This window comes from Cheilinus undulatus, linkage group 13 (genome assembly GCF_018320785.1).
Source record: "Cheilinus undulatus linkage group 13, ASM1832078v1, whole genome shotgun sequence".
Classification (NCBI taxonomy): domain Eukaryota; kingdom Metazoa; phylum Chordata; class Actinopteri; order Labriformes; family Labridae; genus Cheilinus; species Cheilinus undulatus.
This window is the reverse complement of record NC_054877.1, coordinates 9,319,707-9,332,298: the sequence shown is the minus strand read 5'-3', so window position 1 is coordinate 9,332,298 and position 12,592 is coordinate 9,319,707. Positions and strand designations below refer to the sequence as shown.

Here is a 12,592-nt window from a genome sequence, read left to right as displayed (position 1 = left end):
GGCCCAAAGTGACCAGCATCCAGTATTGACCTTCAGCCTTGTCCCGTTCACACAGAAATTTCTCCAGATTCTCTGAATCTTTTGATGATATTATGCACCGTAGATAGTGGGATATTCAAAGTCTTTGCAATTTTATGTTAAGGAACAGGTTTCTGAAATTGTTCCATAATTTTTAGATGCAGATTATGCATCATCTCTGCTCATCTTCATTTCTAAGAGACGCTGCCTCACAAAAATGCTCCTCTTATACCCAGCCATGTTACTGACCTGTAAAGAATTCACCTATTCAGTTGCAAAATGCTCCTCCAGCTGTTTTTCATTAGTGCCACTTACTTTCCAGCCTTTTTTGCCCTGTCTACTTTTTTCTAAATGTGTTGCTGCCATCAATTTCTAAATGAGCTTATATTTTTACATTTATATCTGTGTTTATATTGTTCATAATAATTGTGAGGTTTTTGTGATATATATATGTATATATATATATATATATATATATATATATATATATATATATATATATATATATATGTTATGGTGACACCAAGAGACGTTGACTATAATTTCATTCTTGATGGAGACACCATGACACTCCTAGAGAAACCAGAGGAACGTCTTTAGATAGATTCTTAACCTTTAAATAACTCTAAACATGAATCACACGTGTCCAGATCTGCAGCCTCGCTGACAAGCGTTCACATTTGCATCCCGGTGAATCGAACAAAAAATCCTTTTTAATCACTACTGTGCTAATTAGCACAACAAAAGCCTGCTAATCCACAGCACACTTTTGAATCTTGCTGTCAGGGCCTTCAGGGAGCGCCGCTCGCCCTCACAGGTCAGGCCCGTGGAGAGAACAGAACCCTGGGAGATGCAGGCAGAGCCACATCATTTCCAGAAAATTAAGTTTGAGGTAGTAAAAAAGGAAAACAAAAAAACGCAACAGCAAGACAAAAGGCAGGACATGTGCCGAGTGAAAGGAGCGGGAGGCCGGCTCGATGTAAATCTCACCGCGGAGAGGCAGCGGGACAAAGTGGATGAATCCCTCAGAGAGAGATAGAATTGATTTAACTGTTTGGAGGCAGTCACAGCGGGAGAGTCACTACAGCAGGTGGACAGGGAAACATCACGGCAGTCAGATCAGAAGCAAATCTGAGAGAAATCTGCAGACTAAAGTGCAAAGTGAAAAACAACTCCTTACCTGACTTCTACAAAGTAATGTCAATTAAATAAAAAATATGTGATGTAAAATAAGTGGCTGCATAAATATTCACCCCCTTAAAATCAGCTGACCTAATTCAACAGAGATCCAGCCAACTGGTGCTAGTGGTCTCAACTAGTGAAATGAGGATCACCTGAGTGCAGTGAATGTGTCTCAAATGATTGTAGTATAAAAACACTTGAGTACGGAAGGTCCAGTCAGTGATTAATCGGTATTCCTGGCAACCATTACACCATGAAGACAAAAGAAAACTCCGGGCAACTCAGAGAAAGGGTTATTGAGAAGTTTACATCAGAGGATGGACACAGAAACATTCAGTTTAAGTCAGCTAAATCCATCATCAAGAAATGAAAGGACTATAGCATATGTGTAAGTCTGCCTAGATCAGATTGTCCTCACAAACTGAGTGAGCGTGCAAGAAGGAGATTAGTGAGAGAGGACACCAAGACACCTACGACTACTCTGAAGGAGTTACAAGCTTCAGCGGCTGAGATGGGAGAGACTCTGCAGACAACTGTTGGCCAGGTTCTTCACCAGTCAAAGCTTTAAGGGAGAGTGGCAAAGAGAAAACTCAGATGAAATCTGGACTAGAGTTCACTAAAAGGCATGTGGGAGACTTCATGGTCAAGTGGGAAAAAGTTCTCTGGTCTGATGAGACCAAAATGGAGCTTTTTACTCATCAGAAAAGACGCCAAACACTGCACATCACCACAAACACACCATCCCCACTGTGGAGCACGGTGGTGGCAGTATCATGCTGTGGGGATGCTTCTCACCTGACTCTTGAAGACTTGTAAAGGTAGAGGGTACAATGAATGGAAACTGCAGGACAATCTGATTCATTCTGCAAGATAACTATGGCCAGGTCAAAGCACAGACTTCAATCCAATAGAGAATTTGTGGCTGGACTTGAAAGTGTTGTTCACACTGATTCCTGTGCAACCTGATTTAGCTTGAGCAGTTTCGCACTAGATTTAGTAGAAATCTGTTATGATATTGACAATAAGTGATCTTCTTTTGATCATCTTTTGCATCTGTTGTAAGCTAGCTCAGGTTCTACTGTGTGTGTGAACAACACCGCTGACTGAAGTCTCTGTTAACATATTTATACTCTGTGAAAAGCCTGAATGTTCTCGTCAAAGTCTGTCTGCCCACCATCTTCACAGCTCTTTTAATTATAAGCAAGAAACTCTTCATACTAGCCTCCAATGTTTGAGCTCTAATTTTAGGTCTGCTGTCTGTTGACTTGTAGATTTGTTCTTAAACCGGTATCATTTATAAATATCCTTGAATATTTGAGTTAATAGCATTATTTTATAAAACATGCTCTGTGCTACGCTCTTTTGGATCCTATCTAGACAGATTTTTGCCATTCAAACATCTCAGAATTTAGCTTTAACAGCCAAATTGATGGAAAATGTCCAGTTTAGATTGAGTCAAGCGACTAAACACGCCAAGCTAGTCTCAGAGGATTTGCAAGGGTGTGAGTAGGGTCAAGTTGGATTTTTTTTTTTTTTTTTTGCCTGATCTGAGGTCTAAAGGTGACTGCCTCACTTTTGGAGCTAGCCTCTGGTTAGACGCTCAAGGAAATGAAGCTTTTTGCACATCTGTATTGGCTTTATTTCTTGCTGCTTGGTTCTACCTGATTGCTGTGATGTGATCCTGTCTCTACTCTATTAAGGACACACATAAACACAAACTCATACAGTAGTGCCCATTCATCTGTCCTCTCATGCACACATCCTCTGTGGCTGTCACCTCTTGCAGCATCACACGGTCACGCTGTGATTAGGAATCTGTTTCCCCATCTGTCATTTCAACACAGCAATCACACACTCATACAAATACACACAGAAACACACACTGACAGCAGGTTTATTCCTCCTGATCTGGTGTAGAGAGAGCAGAGAGAAACGAAGCGAGGGGATGAAGACTGGATCCAATATCTGTCGGATTCCACGCTTCAGGTGCTCTGGACTTCAATTATTCAGGATCATACAGATGAGCCTGAAGCCACATGGCTACCTGGGCTGGTTTCATCAAACTGGAGCTGGATTTGTAAGCTGCATGAAACTTAATTAAGCTCGGAGAGAAGTTTAAAGTGGATTGGCATCCCAAGGCAGTAAAGTAAGCCTGCATCCAATCACGTTTATGTTAGCAGGGAGAATGCGGATCAGCCGGTGAGGAAGAAAGACGTTTGGGAGCTCGAGGTTCAAAAGGAGAAGTCAATTACACCGCAGAGAGCTGAGCAGAGGGGATTTATTTAGCTGCTGCAAGACAGAAAACGTGGAAAATAATGTTTCCAAGAGGAAGTTCTGTTGATGAAATGGTGTTAAATTTCCAAAAGGGGCTTTATTAAAATTTTAAATCCCTTTTCTTAAAGATTTTGTATTTCATTTCTGCAGTAAGAAGCAAATAAAAACATCTCAGCTCACCCTGTGCCTGCTTAAAATAACATGTCCCATCCATAATCAGCCCTGATAAGGCCCACTTGGATGTATGTTGTAATTTTTAGATATTGTTCACACATCTGCATGCACCCACTTCTTGCATGAGTGGTGCTGCCAGTCTAGTCCAAGGTTCCTTTGTATCCCTGCACATTTGCAGCAGCCAATTACAATCCACATTCACAGTTGCATCATCTTGCATGCAGCTGGTGATGTATGTATGGGGTAAGGTTACTGTCAAAAGATTTGTGTGTGCACACATACAAAATAGTGCACATGTCTTAAATGTATGCATGGTAGTCAATAGTTGTGCACATTCCAATCCAAATTCAAGGTTGCATCAGGCTGCATGCAGCTGGTGATGAAAGCAGCTGCACTTGAGGTCGCCTTGGTGTAAAATTAGCTTTTTAGTCAAGTATGCTGAATGCAAACATGTCTTTTGTGTCTCTGACCTTGGTCTTTCCCAGCTGCCACTCTGCGCTGCTGCTGTCGTACAGGTGAAGAAGCTGGACGCAGCTTCCTCGGGGGTCATCGGGTATCATCACGCCCCGCATCAACACCTTGTACCTGATGGAGGAAAAAATTAAAGGTTTAAATCCAGGGCTAACAGAGCAGTTTAGACACCCATCACTATAATATGTCCAGAAGATGATAAACAATATATTGGTTTTGCTAAACTGAGTGGATGCAAAGACAAACCTGGTGCAGAAGTCCTGAAATGGTCTCCTAATGGGGAAGCCTGTTTGTCGAATCTTCACTGTCTCCAACATGCCAGAATATCTGAGCTGGTTCAGAACCAACGTCTGGTCGAACTGATCAGGCATCTAAAGAGAGAGAAGGGGGAAACTTAGATTTATAACTAGTAAAGCAATTTGACAAGGAGAAATCCTAGATCTGCATTGGAAGAGGCAACTATTAGAAAATGACACGTTAAAAAAGGGAAAAAAGACGTGAACGTCAGAGGATATGTAAACGTGTTTCACAATGATGTCTGCAAATATTCAAGAGAAACAGACAGAAAGACAAATACACAGGAAATTCACATCCTGCAGCGGATCAAGACACAACACATGAGACATTGATTTCATCTAGTACTCCCCATTCACAAAAATGTTCATCCTAAAAAGTACAACAAAACAACAACAAAACAAATCTAGAAAAGTTCTGGCTGTTTAAATAACATAAAATATTAATATGGTGCCAAAAGACCAGCTCATGAATAAGCTGGGACAAATGATTGGGATCTCCAAAAAGGGCTGTAATTCCCATTACTACAGAGTAGCCAGGATAAAGGCTTTGCAGACCTTCTCCATATGTACAACCCCTTTTCCAAAAAAGTTGGAGCACTATGTAAACTATGTTCAAAAGTCCTGGGTTGTCTTTGCCAGATTTTTCCTTTTTATGCTCCAAATGTTTTCTGTTGGTGAAAGGTCTGGACTGCAGACAGACCACTTCAGGACCCAGACTCATCTTCTGTGAAGCCATGCTGATGGATGGGTGTGGTTTAGCATTGTCCTGCTGAAATAGCCAAGCTCTTCCCTGACAGAGATGTTTGGATAGGAGCATATGCTGCTCTGAAACCTCTCTCTACTTTTCAGCATTGATAGTTCCTTTCCAGATGTATAAGCTGACCACGCCATCGGCACTAATGCAACGCCACACCATCAGAGATGCAGGCTGTAGAACTGAGCCAGGATAACAAGCTAGATGGTCCTTCTCCTCTTTAACCCACAGGACAAACCCTTTGTGGATTCCAAAAAGAATTTCACATTTTGATTTTGACCACAGAACAGTTTTCCATTCTGCCTCACCCATTTTAAATGAGCTTTGGCTCAGAGAAGAGAGTGTTGTTTTGGATCCTGTCCACATATGGCCTGTATGACACAGCTTTAACTTCTCTGTCTGTTTTTAATGCAGTGGCCACTGAGGGCCCCATGATCATCTCCAGATTCTCTGAATCATTAGTTTATACCATGGAGTGTAGATGGTGGGATATTTAAGTCTACAAACTGAAATGTTCTTCAATTTTACGTTGAGGAACATTTCAATTTGCAGACTGGTGAGCCTCTGCCCACCTTCACATCTGAGAGACTCTGCCTCTCTAAAATGCTCCTCTTGAACCCCATTATGACACTGACCTTACAAGAATTAAACTATTTAGGGAGCTTTCACATTAGGCCCAGTTGTTTCGAACCGCGCCAGTGGCGCGATCCCCCCCCCTCGGCTTGCTTTCACACTAGCAACATCGAACCGTGCCTGGGCCCGCTTCCGTATTTACTCAGTCTGAAACAGCAGGTGGCGGTATGCACGTAGCTGGTTTACAACCCTGCAAAGCAGGAGAAAGAAGAAGAAGCTACCAGGGCAACCACTGGGGTCATGATCTGAGCGAAGATTGTTTTTGTTTTAAGCCGGCAGAAAGTCCATCCTGCAGCCATGAATGATTTAAAATCACTTTTTAAGATTCCAGCAACTTCGCCTTTCGTTTCTGCACATTTAAGTGCAGACATTTATTGCCTTGGCACCTCCTCTCACTGACTCCAACTTGTGTTCATCTGCAGGATGAGTCATAACAGACCATTTATTGACTGGATTCTGATGATTTCCACCCTTTATTGAGAAAAAATGTGAACAAACTGCTGCGCAGTGGAAAGGTGTTTAGCTTTTACAATGACGTCATGAAGCTGATATGGTGCTCTGTCCCGGGTAGTAGTTTGAACTACAAGCCATCAAATCCTCTCCAGTGTGCATTTAGAAGACATTGAGGATTACCACAAGTATCTGAGTGCAAATCATAACAGACTCTTTAGTTGTGAAGCCAATTCCTCCTTTGTCTATATACTTACTGATTTATTTAGCATGCAGCCAAGGTATGTAGACATTTATGGATTCATTAAGGTATTTAGAGTTCAGCAGCATAAATATGCCATCCACGGTCATTTCTGACAGCTCTTTAAATTCCCTGTAAGCTCAGACACAGTCGATCTACGTCATATGATGCACAGACGTCCACACTCTTCACTGCATACCGCTCATTCACAGCTCTGAACTCTGAGAGAGAGGAGAATACGACAGCAGCAGCCAGTCACCAATCAGAGCCCTCCCAAAAACACACTTGGCATTGGGATACCATCATTTCTTACAGAAGAGCTTTCAATGAGGGCCATTTTCCAGGGGACCCCTCTCGCCCCGTAACCTCTGTGGGCGTGGGGGGGGGGGGGTTTGTCTCTGAATAAGAGGTTGCTTTCATTGGTGCTCCTAATGCCCCCTTTATTCAGCCGACATCTCCTCTGATGGCCCGTTGATGGCCCATTTGAGCCGCTGAGATGAAGGGAGACCAATTCAGCACCAGATCTTGACTGGGCGATTGAATGGGCCCTTTAAGAGCCACCGGCCGCAGAGGGAACGTCATTAGCATAGCTCACATTTGCATACGTCCCGCACAAAGCCGAGCGGTGTCAGGAAGCTGCCCTCTGCCTCCTGCCTTTCTTTTTACGCTTGTTTTCGATCTCTATCATTTCCTCTTTTTACTCAGAGTCTGGTTGTTGACAACTTTGTCTTTTTGGGAGTCTTCAGCATCAGCCTGATAGAAGAAAATGCTTCTTTCTTTCCCATTTGTCCTCGTGTCATCATTGGAGCCAAATTTAAAAAGTTTAATGCCATGTTAAAGCAGAAAACATTGCAGTAGTGTGAATATGCTGTTTAATTCCAACAGTAAAGGCAGTTTTTACATCAAATGATCAACAACCTGCAACCAACATATGTTTTTCAAGATTTTCAACAGAATCTACTTACACTTCATACTCTCCTAAAGGCCACCCATAAGGAGGGATAAAGACTTCTGGGGCCTAGCCACATTTGGGGCCCATAGGGGTCAGAAAAATCTTGGTCTATTGAACAGTGAAGCTATGAAGTACACATTTCATTTCATTTTTGTAACCTGAATAACAACCATTCTCATCAAAGCAACATTTATTTATGCTGTAGTATATAGCCTGAAATACAACTTAAACCCCTTTGCCTAAAACAGAAAAAAATGGGCCCAAAAAAAAAAAAGACAAAAATGGGCTACAAATGTGGTTAAATGGGATTTTAATATAAGTAGACATGGAGTAAAAGGGGCAATAATGATTGTAACGTGTTAAAATGGGCATAAAAACAGTGAAATGAAGCTAGAATTGACAAAATGGGCACATGAAGTGATGAAAAGGGGCCAACAGTGGCAAAAATGGGTCAAAAATGGCAGAAATTGGTGGCAAATAGAGTAAAATGAAATGTGCAAGTGGTAAAATGGCAGAAAATGTAGAAATGGATTTAAAAATGAGCAAAAACATGTTAAAAGTGGCTGAAATGTGTAAAATGGCAAATAAGGGTGGCAAACAGTGATGAAAAGAGTGAAAATTTGGTAAAAATTGGCTCAAAATTGCAAAAATCTGAAAGAAAAGAGAAGGAAAAAATTGCACAAAATTGATGAAAAGGGCCCAATAATATGGCAGAAAAAGGGTTAAAACTGGTTCAAAGAGGAAAAAATAGAAAGGGGTAAAATGGGTAGAAAATGTGGTAGAACTGAATTTAAAAATGTGCAAGAAATCTGTTAAAAGTGGCAGAAATGGGTGGAAAGAAACAAAGCTAAATGGGAGGAAAGCGACAAAAATTGGCTGAAAAGGTGGTGAAATTGGTTTTGAAAATGAGCAAAAATTATTTAATAGTGGCTAAAATGGGTGCAAAATGGCAAAAGTGATGAAAAGAGGTAAAAAATGTGGCAAAAAATGGCTCAAAGTGGCTCAAAGTGGCAAAAATCTGTAAAAAAAATAGAGGCAAAAATAGGGGAAAAAAATTGACAAAATTGATTTCAAGTGTCCAGTAGGTTAAAATGTGGCAAAAAAACTTCCAACAACAGGAAAAAATGGCAAAAAATTGATGAAAAGTGGCAAATAACAGTCGTAAAAGATGGGTGTAAATAAAGTAGTGCAAATAGATAATTTAATCATCAGAACTAAATAACAGTTTAACACACTTTTAAGCTCCAAATTTAAGTAGCTGTTAGCGAGGATGCTTGCACCAAATCACAACTGGAGAGGGACGTTCTCTGGGATTTTCAGATGCCCCGCCCCTCCAATCAGTGATTTAACTTCAAATAATCCTGAACAGAGTCAGAGACTAAAACCATCCCTGCAGCTGTTTGAAATCACACCTGGGTCACACTGTGCTGGATAATAACACCCACTGAGCTCAGTGTCCTGATCATTGATAGCATTAGCACAGGGTTAAAGAGCACCGACTGCATCTACTCGACTCTATTATGAAGGAAAATGAATTAAAAAGGTCAGTGGTGTGAAATCGTCCCACACTACCTGAGTTAAGAAGCTGCAGGGGGATGCTAAATGATTCTTTCTAGGGTTTTAGTTCATTTCTGGTGCATCATGATGCATTTTTTTCTTCTAATTCTTTCAGAAACAGTCATTTAGCAGTATTTCACACTGATTACAGGAACAAATAATGAAGTTATAACTCACAAAATGTGGATGAATTTAAAAGTAATTGATGCAAAACACAGATCTGTATTTGTGCAAGGAAGAAAGCCAGTCGACAAACCCACCCAAGATCTGACTGGTTGAGAAAGATGTAGAAAGTTATGTTGCTGCAGGAATTGGAGTAAACACTCCGACTAAAATCTCAGAACTACACTTTTAATTTAAGTCCCATTTCACAAAGTTTGGCTTCAAACTAAAACCTCAGACGCCATTATCTTAATTTAAGTCTGACGAGCTGTTTACACCCTACATTAACATCTGTTTTGGGCTTTCAGATACCGACTGATAATCTTTAATGCTTAGTGTGAATGGAGCTCAATGTGTATTGAAATCACAAGGCCGCCCATAAAGAGGTTGGGGGGGGGGGGGGGGTTAGCAAAAGTCACAAAAAAGGCTAGTTTGTAGGCCTTAACATACTCAGCAACTCACCAAACTTTGCAGGTATAATAATTTGCCTTAATTGTAATTTTCCAGTCTGGGTGAAGGTGCTTTGGTAGTTTCATGCATGTGCATCAAAAATGGCCCACAGGGGCCAAAGCGACCCGTACTGGGGGCCCCTCCACAAAGTTTGGACGACATGCATAAAAACCGGCAGATATATGTATCACATCCAGACGAACTGAAAACTAATGTACTGTCTTTGAAAAATATTTATAGGAAATGAGATAATGAAGAATAAAGGTCAAAATTCATCATTTTTTGGACATTTTATAAGTCTCACATTTTAGCCAACACCACCTGAGGATTTTATCTGATTCACTCCAGGTTTTTTTGCTGATTCAAGACAACATGAAGATCTAAAGCTGTGCAAACTGGGAGCTTTCACCATAGGGTAGGGCTGTAATCAGGCCCCGAAGTTTGAATCATGATTTTTTTCTAAGGTCCTTGTGAATTTTTTTTGACTGAGAGGAAAAGCCCCAAAAAAGAACACAGTTTCTTTGGAAATACCCAAAGAGAACTTCCCAAAAATTCAAGGAAAACTCCTTAATCTTTTTAGGTAAAATTACCCCAAGTTTCCTAAGAAATCAGAGAGAAAAGCTCCTGTGAGTTCCAAAGTCCCTTAAGTCACTGAAACTACAGTTTACGTTTGAAAACTTTGAAAAAACTAAACGGTCGGACAAACACAATTAGAAATAAGAGAATAATGAAATTCTGGACCCACTAGTTGAGAACCACTGAGGCTGTGAGACGCTGCAGTTGGTGAAAAAACGATAACAGGAATATCAGATCTTGGATGATTTAGTCAGACGATCCATCAGCACAGAACAACAGGGATGTAAATCAGCATCCAGAGGACAAACCATCTCAGTCCTCTTCAGGACCGTGACAACAATAGCCTGAGGAGGAAAACCAGAGTCTTTCTCTGTCAAACTTCCCTTTCTTAAAGACTAGAGCTCGGGGCATTCAGAAGGACAAAAGAGGGGCGTGGTAGTCTGCTCCCAAGGGGGGCTGGGAGCATCCCAACTCTGGATGAGCCGTCAATCCTTCAACAGCAGGGAGAAGGTACACAGAGCTGCATTGTCCTGGACCTGAATCTCCTTAATCTACACGTTTATACATAAAGTTCTGTTAATATTCTTCTGTTTCTATATTTGACATCTTTGTGGTTCAGCTTTGAGAGGAGATAAGCCTTAGTGATGTAACGAAGGGACCTTCGGTAAAATTACCCCAAGTAATTTTACCTGGAACAGACTTAAGTTTGGTGGAGACTGTGTGGTTTCCAGCTGATGCTGGCTTGATTTTTTTTAATCGTGTAGCTCACTTTAAAGTCGGACCAAATGATCTAATTCTGCATCATTTTTGTGCAGTTCACAGACGGGCATGTTGGCTGATTACAGCTTGATCACCTGTCTGGATTTCTGCCATGTATGATATTTGTACGACTCCCCTTAATGTCGCCCAGTGAGACTAGAGCCAATCCCCAAACTTCAGGGCTCTTTTTCCTGTTTAAACTGTCCCACAGCTTCTGAAATCACCATGGCAACATCATGCACACCTGTTTGATCTCAAGTCGGCAAAAGAAAAACATGCACAAGTTTCCAGGTTACATGCATGCAGCATTTTTGAATTTACAGCGTCAGTGCATGTGTGTTTGATCAGTAGCATAGATGCTAGCATCCTGGCTAACAGTTACCTAACAGAGTGTGCCAGGCTATTAATGCCTCTGATGTTGCAATTGTTCAATCATACCACTTTTTTAAACCCTTTTCCTTCATTTAAACACCAATTTTTGCCAATATCCACCCATTTTCACAATGTTTTGTTGCCACTTTTAGCCAATTGTGCCCATTCTTTTCCACATTCAACCTATTTTTTGCAATGTTTTGCTACTTTTTCATTTTTTTTTGCCACTTTAAACTGATTTTCAAGTCTTTTTTGTTGCCTTTCACTCATATTTTGACAAATATTGCCACTTTTAAGCCATTGATGCCAATTTTTGCAGCTTAAAAAAAATTCCCCACCTTTTTTTTGGCCACTTTTCACCCTATTTCCCTTTTTTTAATGTTACTTTAATCGACTTTCACCACCCTTTTCCCACTTTTAACCCATGTTTTGTCAGTTTTTGCCATTTTGCCAATATTTGACTCTTAAAAACAATTTTCTCCAACTTTTCTTTGCCTCTTTTAATCAAATTCCCCCATTTCTGGCACTCTTTACTCATTCTCCCTATTTTTTAGCCAGCTTTAAGCCAATTTTTGCCACTTAAAACAATTTCTCACATCAATAATACCACTTATCACTCATTTTCACCTATTTTTTGCAATTTCTTTTAACTTTTTTGCCAGTGATTGCCACTTTTAAGCTATTTTTACCACTTAAACAACACTGTTCACCACTTTTTGAGACTTTGTACTATTTGTTGACACAATTTTTGGCAATTTTTAACCACTTTCTCTGCCGGTTATTGGCGATTTAAACCAACTTTTGCCACTTGAACAAATTCCCACACATTTTTGCCACTTTTAGCTCACTTTTGCTCATTCTAACCCATTTTCCCCACTTTCCTTCCACTTTTAATGCATTTTACTTTATTTTATGTATTTTCTAATGCTACTTAATATTTGCTTATTTTGAGCTCCATTCATGGATTCTTCTAAAAGCCCACTGGGTCAAGTTCTAACGGCTTCTTCAGTCCTGCCTTAAATCCATCTAATTATCACTTTTGTCTTATAAATGACTCAGTTTCTTCTGCCTTTAAAGCTCATGGAGGATCAACATTCTTGCTTTAAAAAGCTCAGAGCATCCAAGGGTACATCCACACGAGGGCCAGCTACTGAAGCATGATTATCTCCTGCTGGTCTGTACTCACGCTGTTTAAGCCGAGCCAGGCCAGAGCATGGATATGCCGTCATGTGACAAAAGCAGTTTATAAGATGCACAGACAACATCATATC

At 40.6% G+C, this 12,592-nt stretch overlaps 1 protein-coding gene across 3 annotated transcripts in view; it reads right to left on the bottom strand.

The window, feature by feature from the left end:
* The window catches only part of myo10 (myosin X), a 167,976-nt gene that overhangs the window by 24,786 nt on the left and 130,598 nt on the right, over positions 1-12,592 (bottom strand). For all 3 annotated transcript variants that reach the window (XM_041803145.1, XM_041803146.1, XM_041803148.1), the window contains 2 exons: positions 4,366-4,490; positions 4,119-4,233 (listed from right to left, as the gene is read on the bottom strand). In XM_041803145.1, the coding sequence (XP_041659079.1) occupies positions 4,119-4,233; positions 4,366-4,490 (240 nt within the window). The remainder of the gene's footprint in view (positions 1-4,118; positions 4,234-4,365; positions 4,491-12,592) is intronic.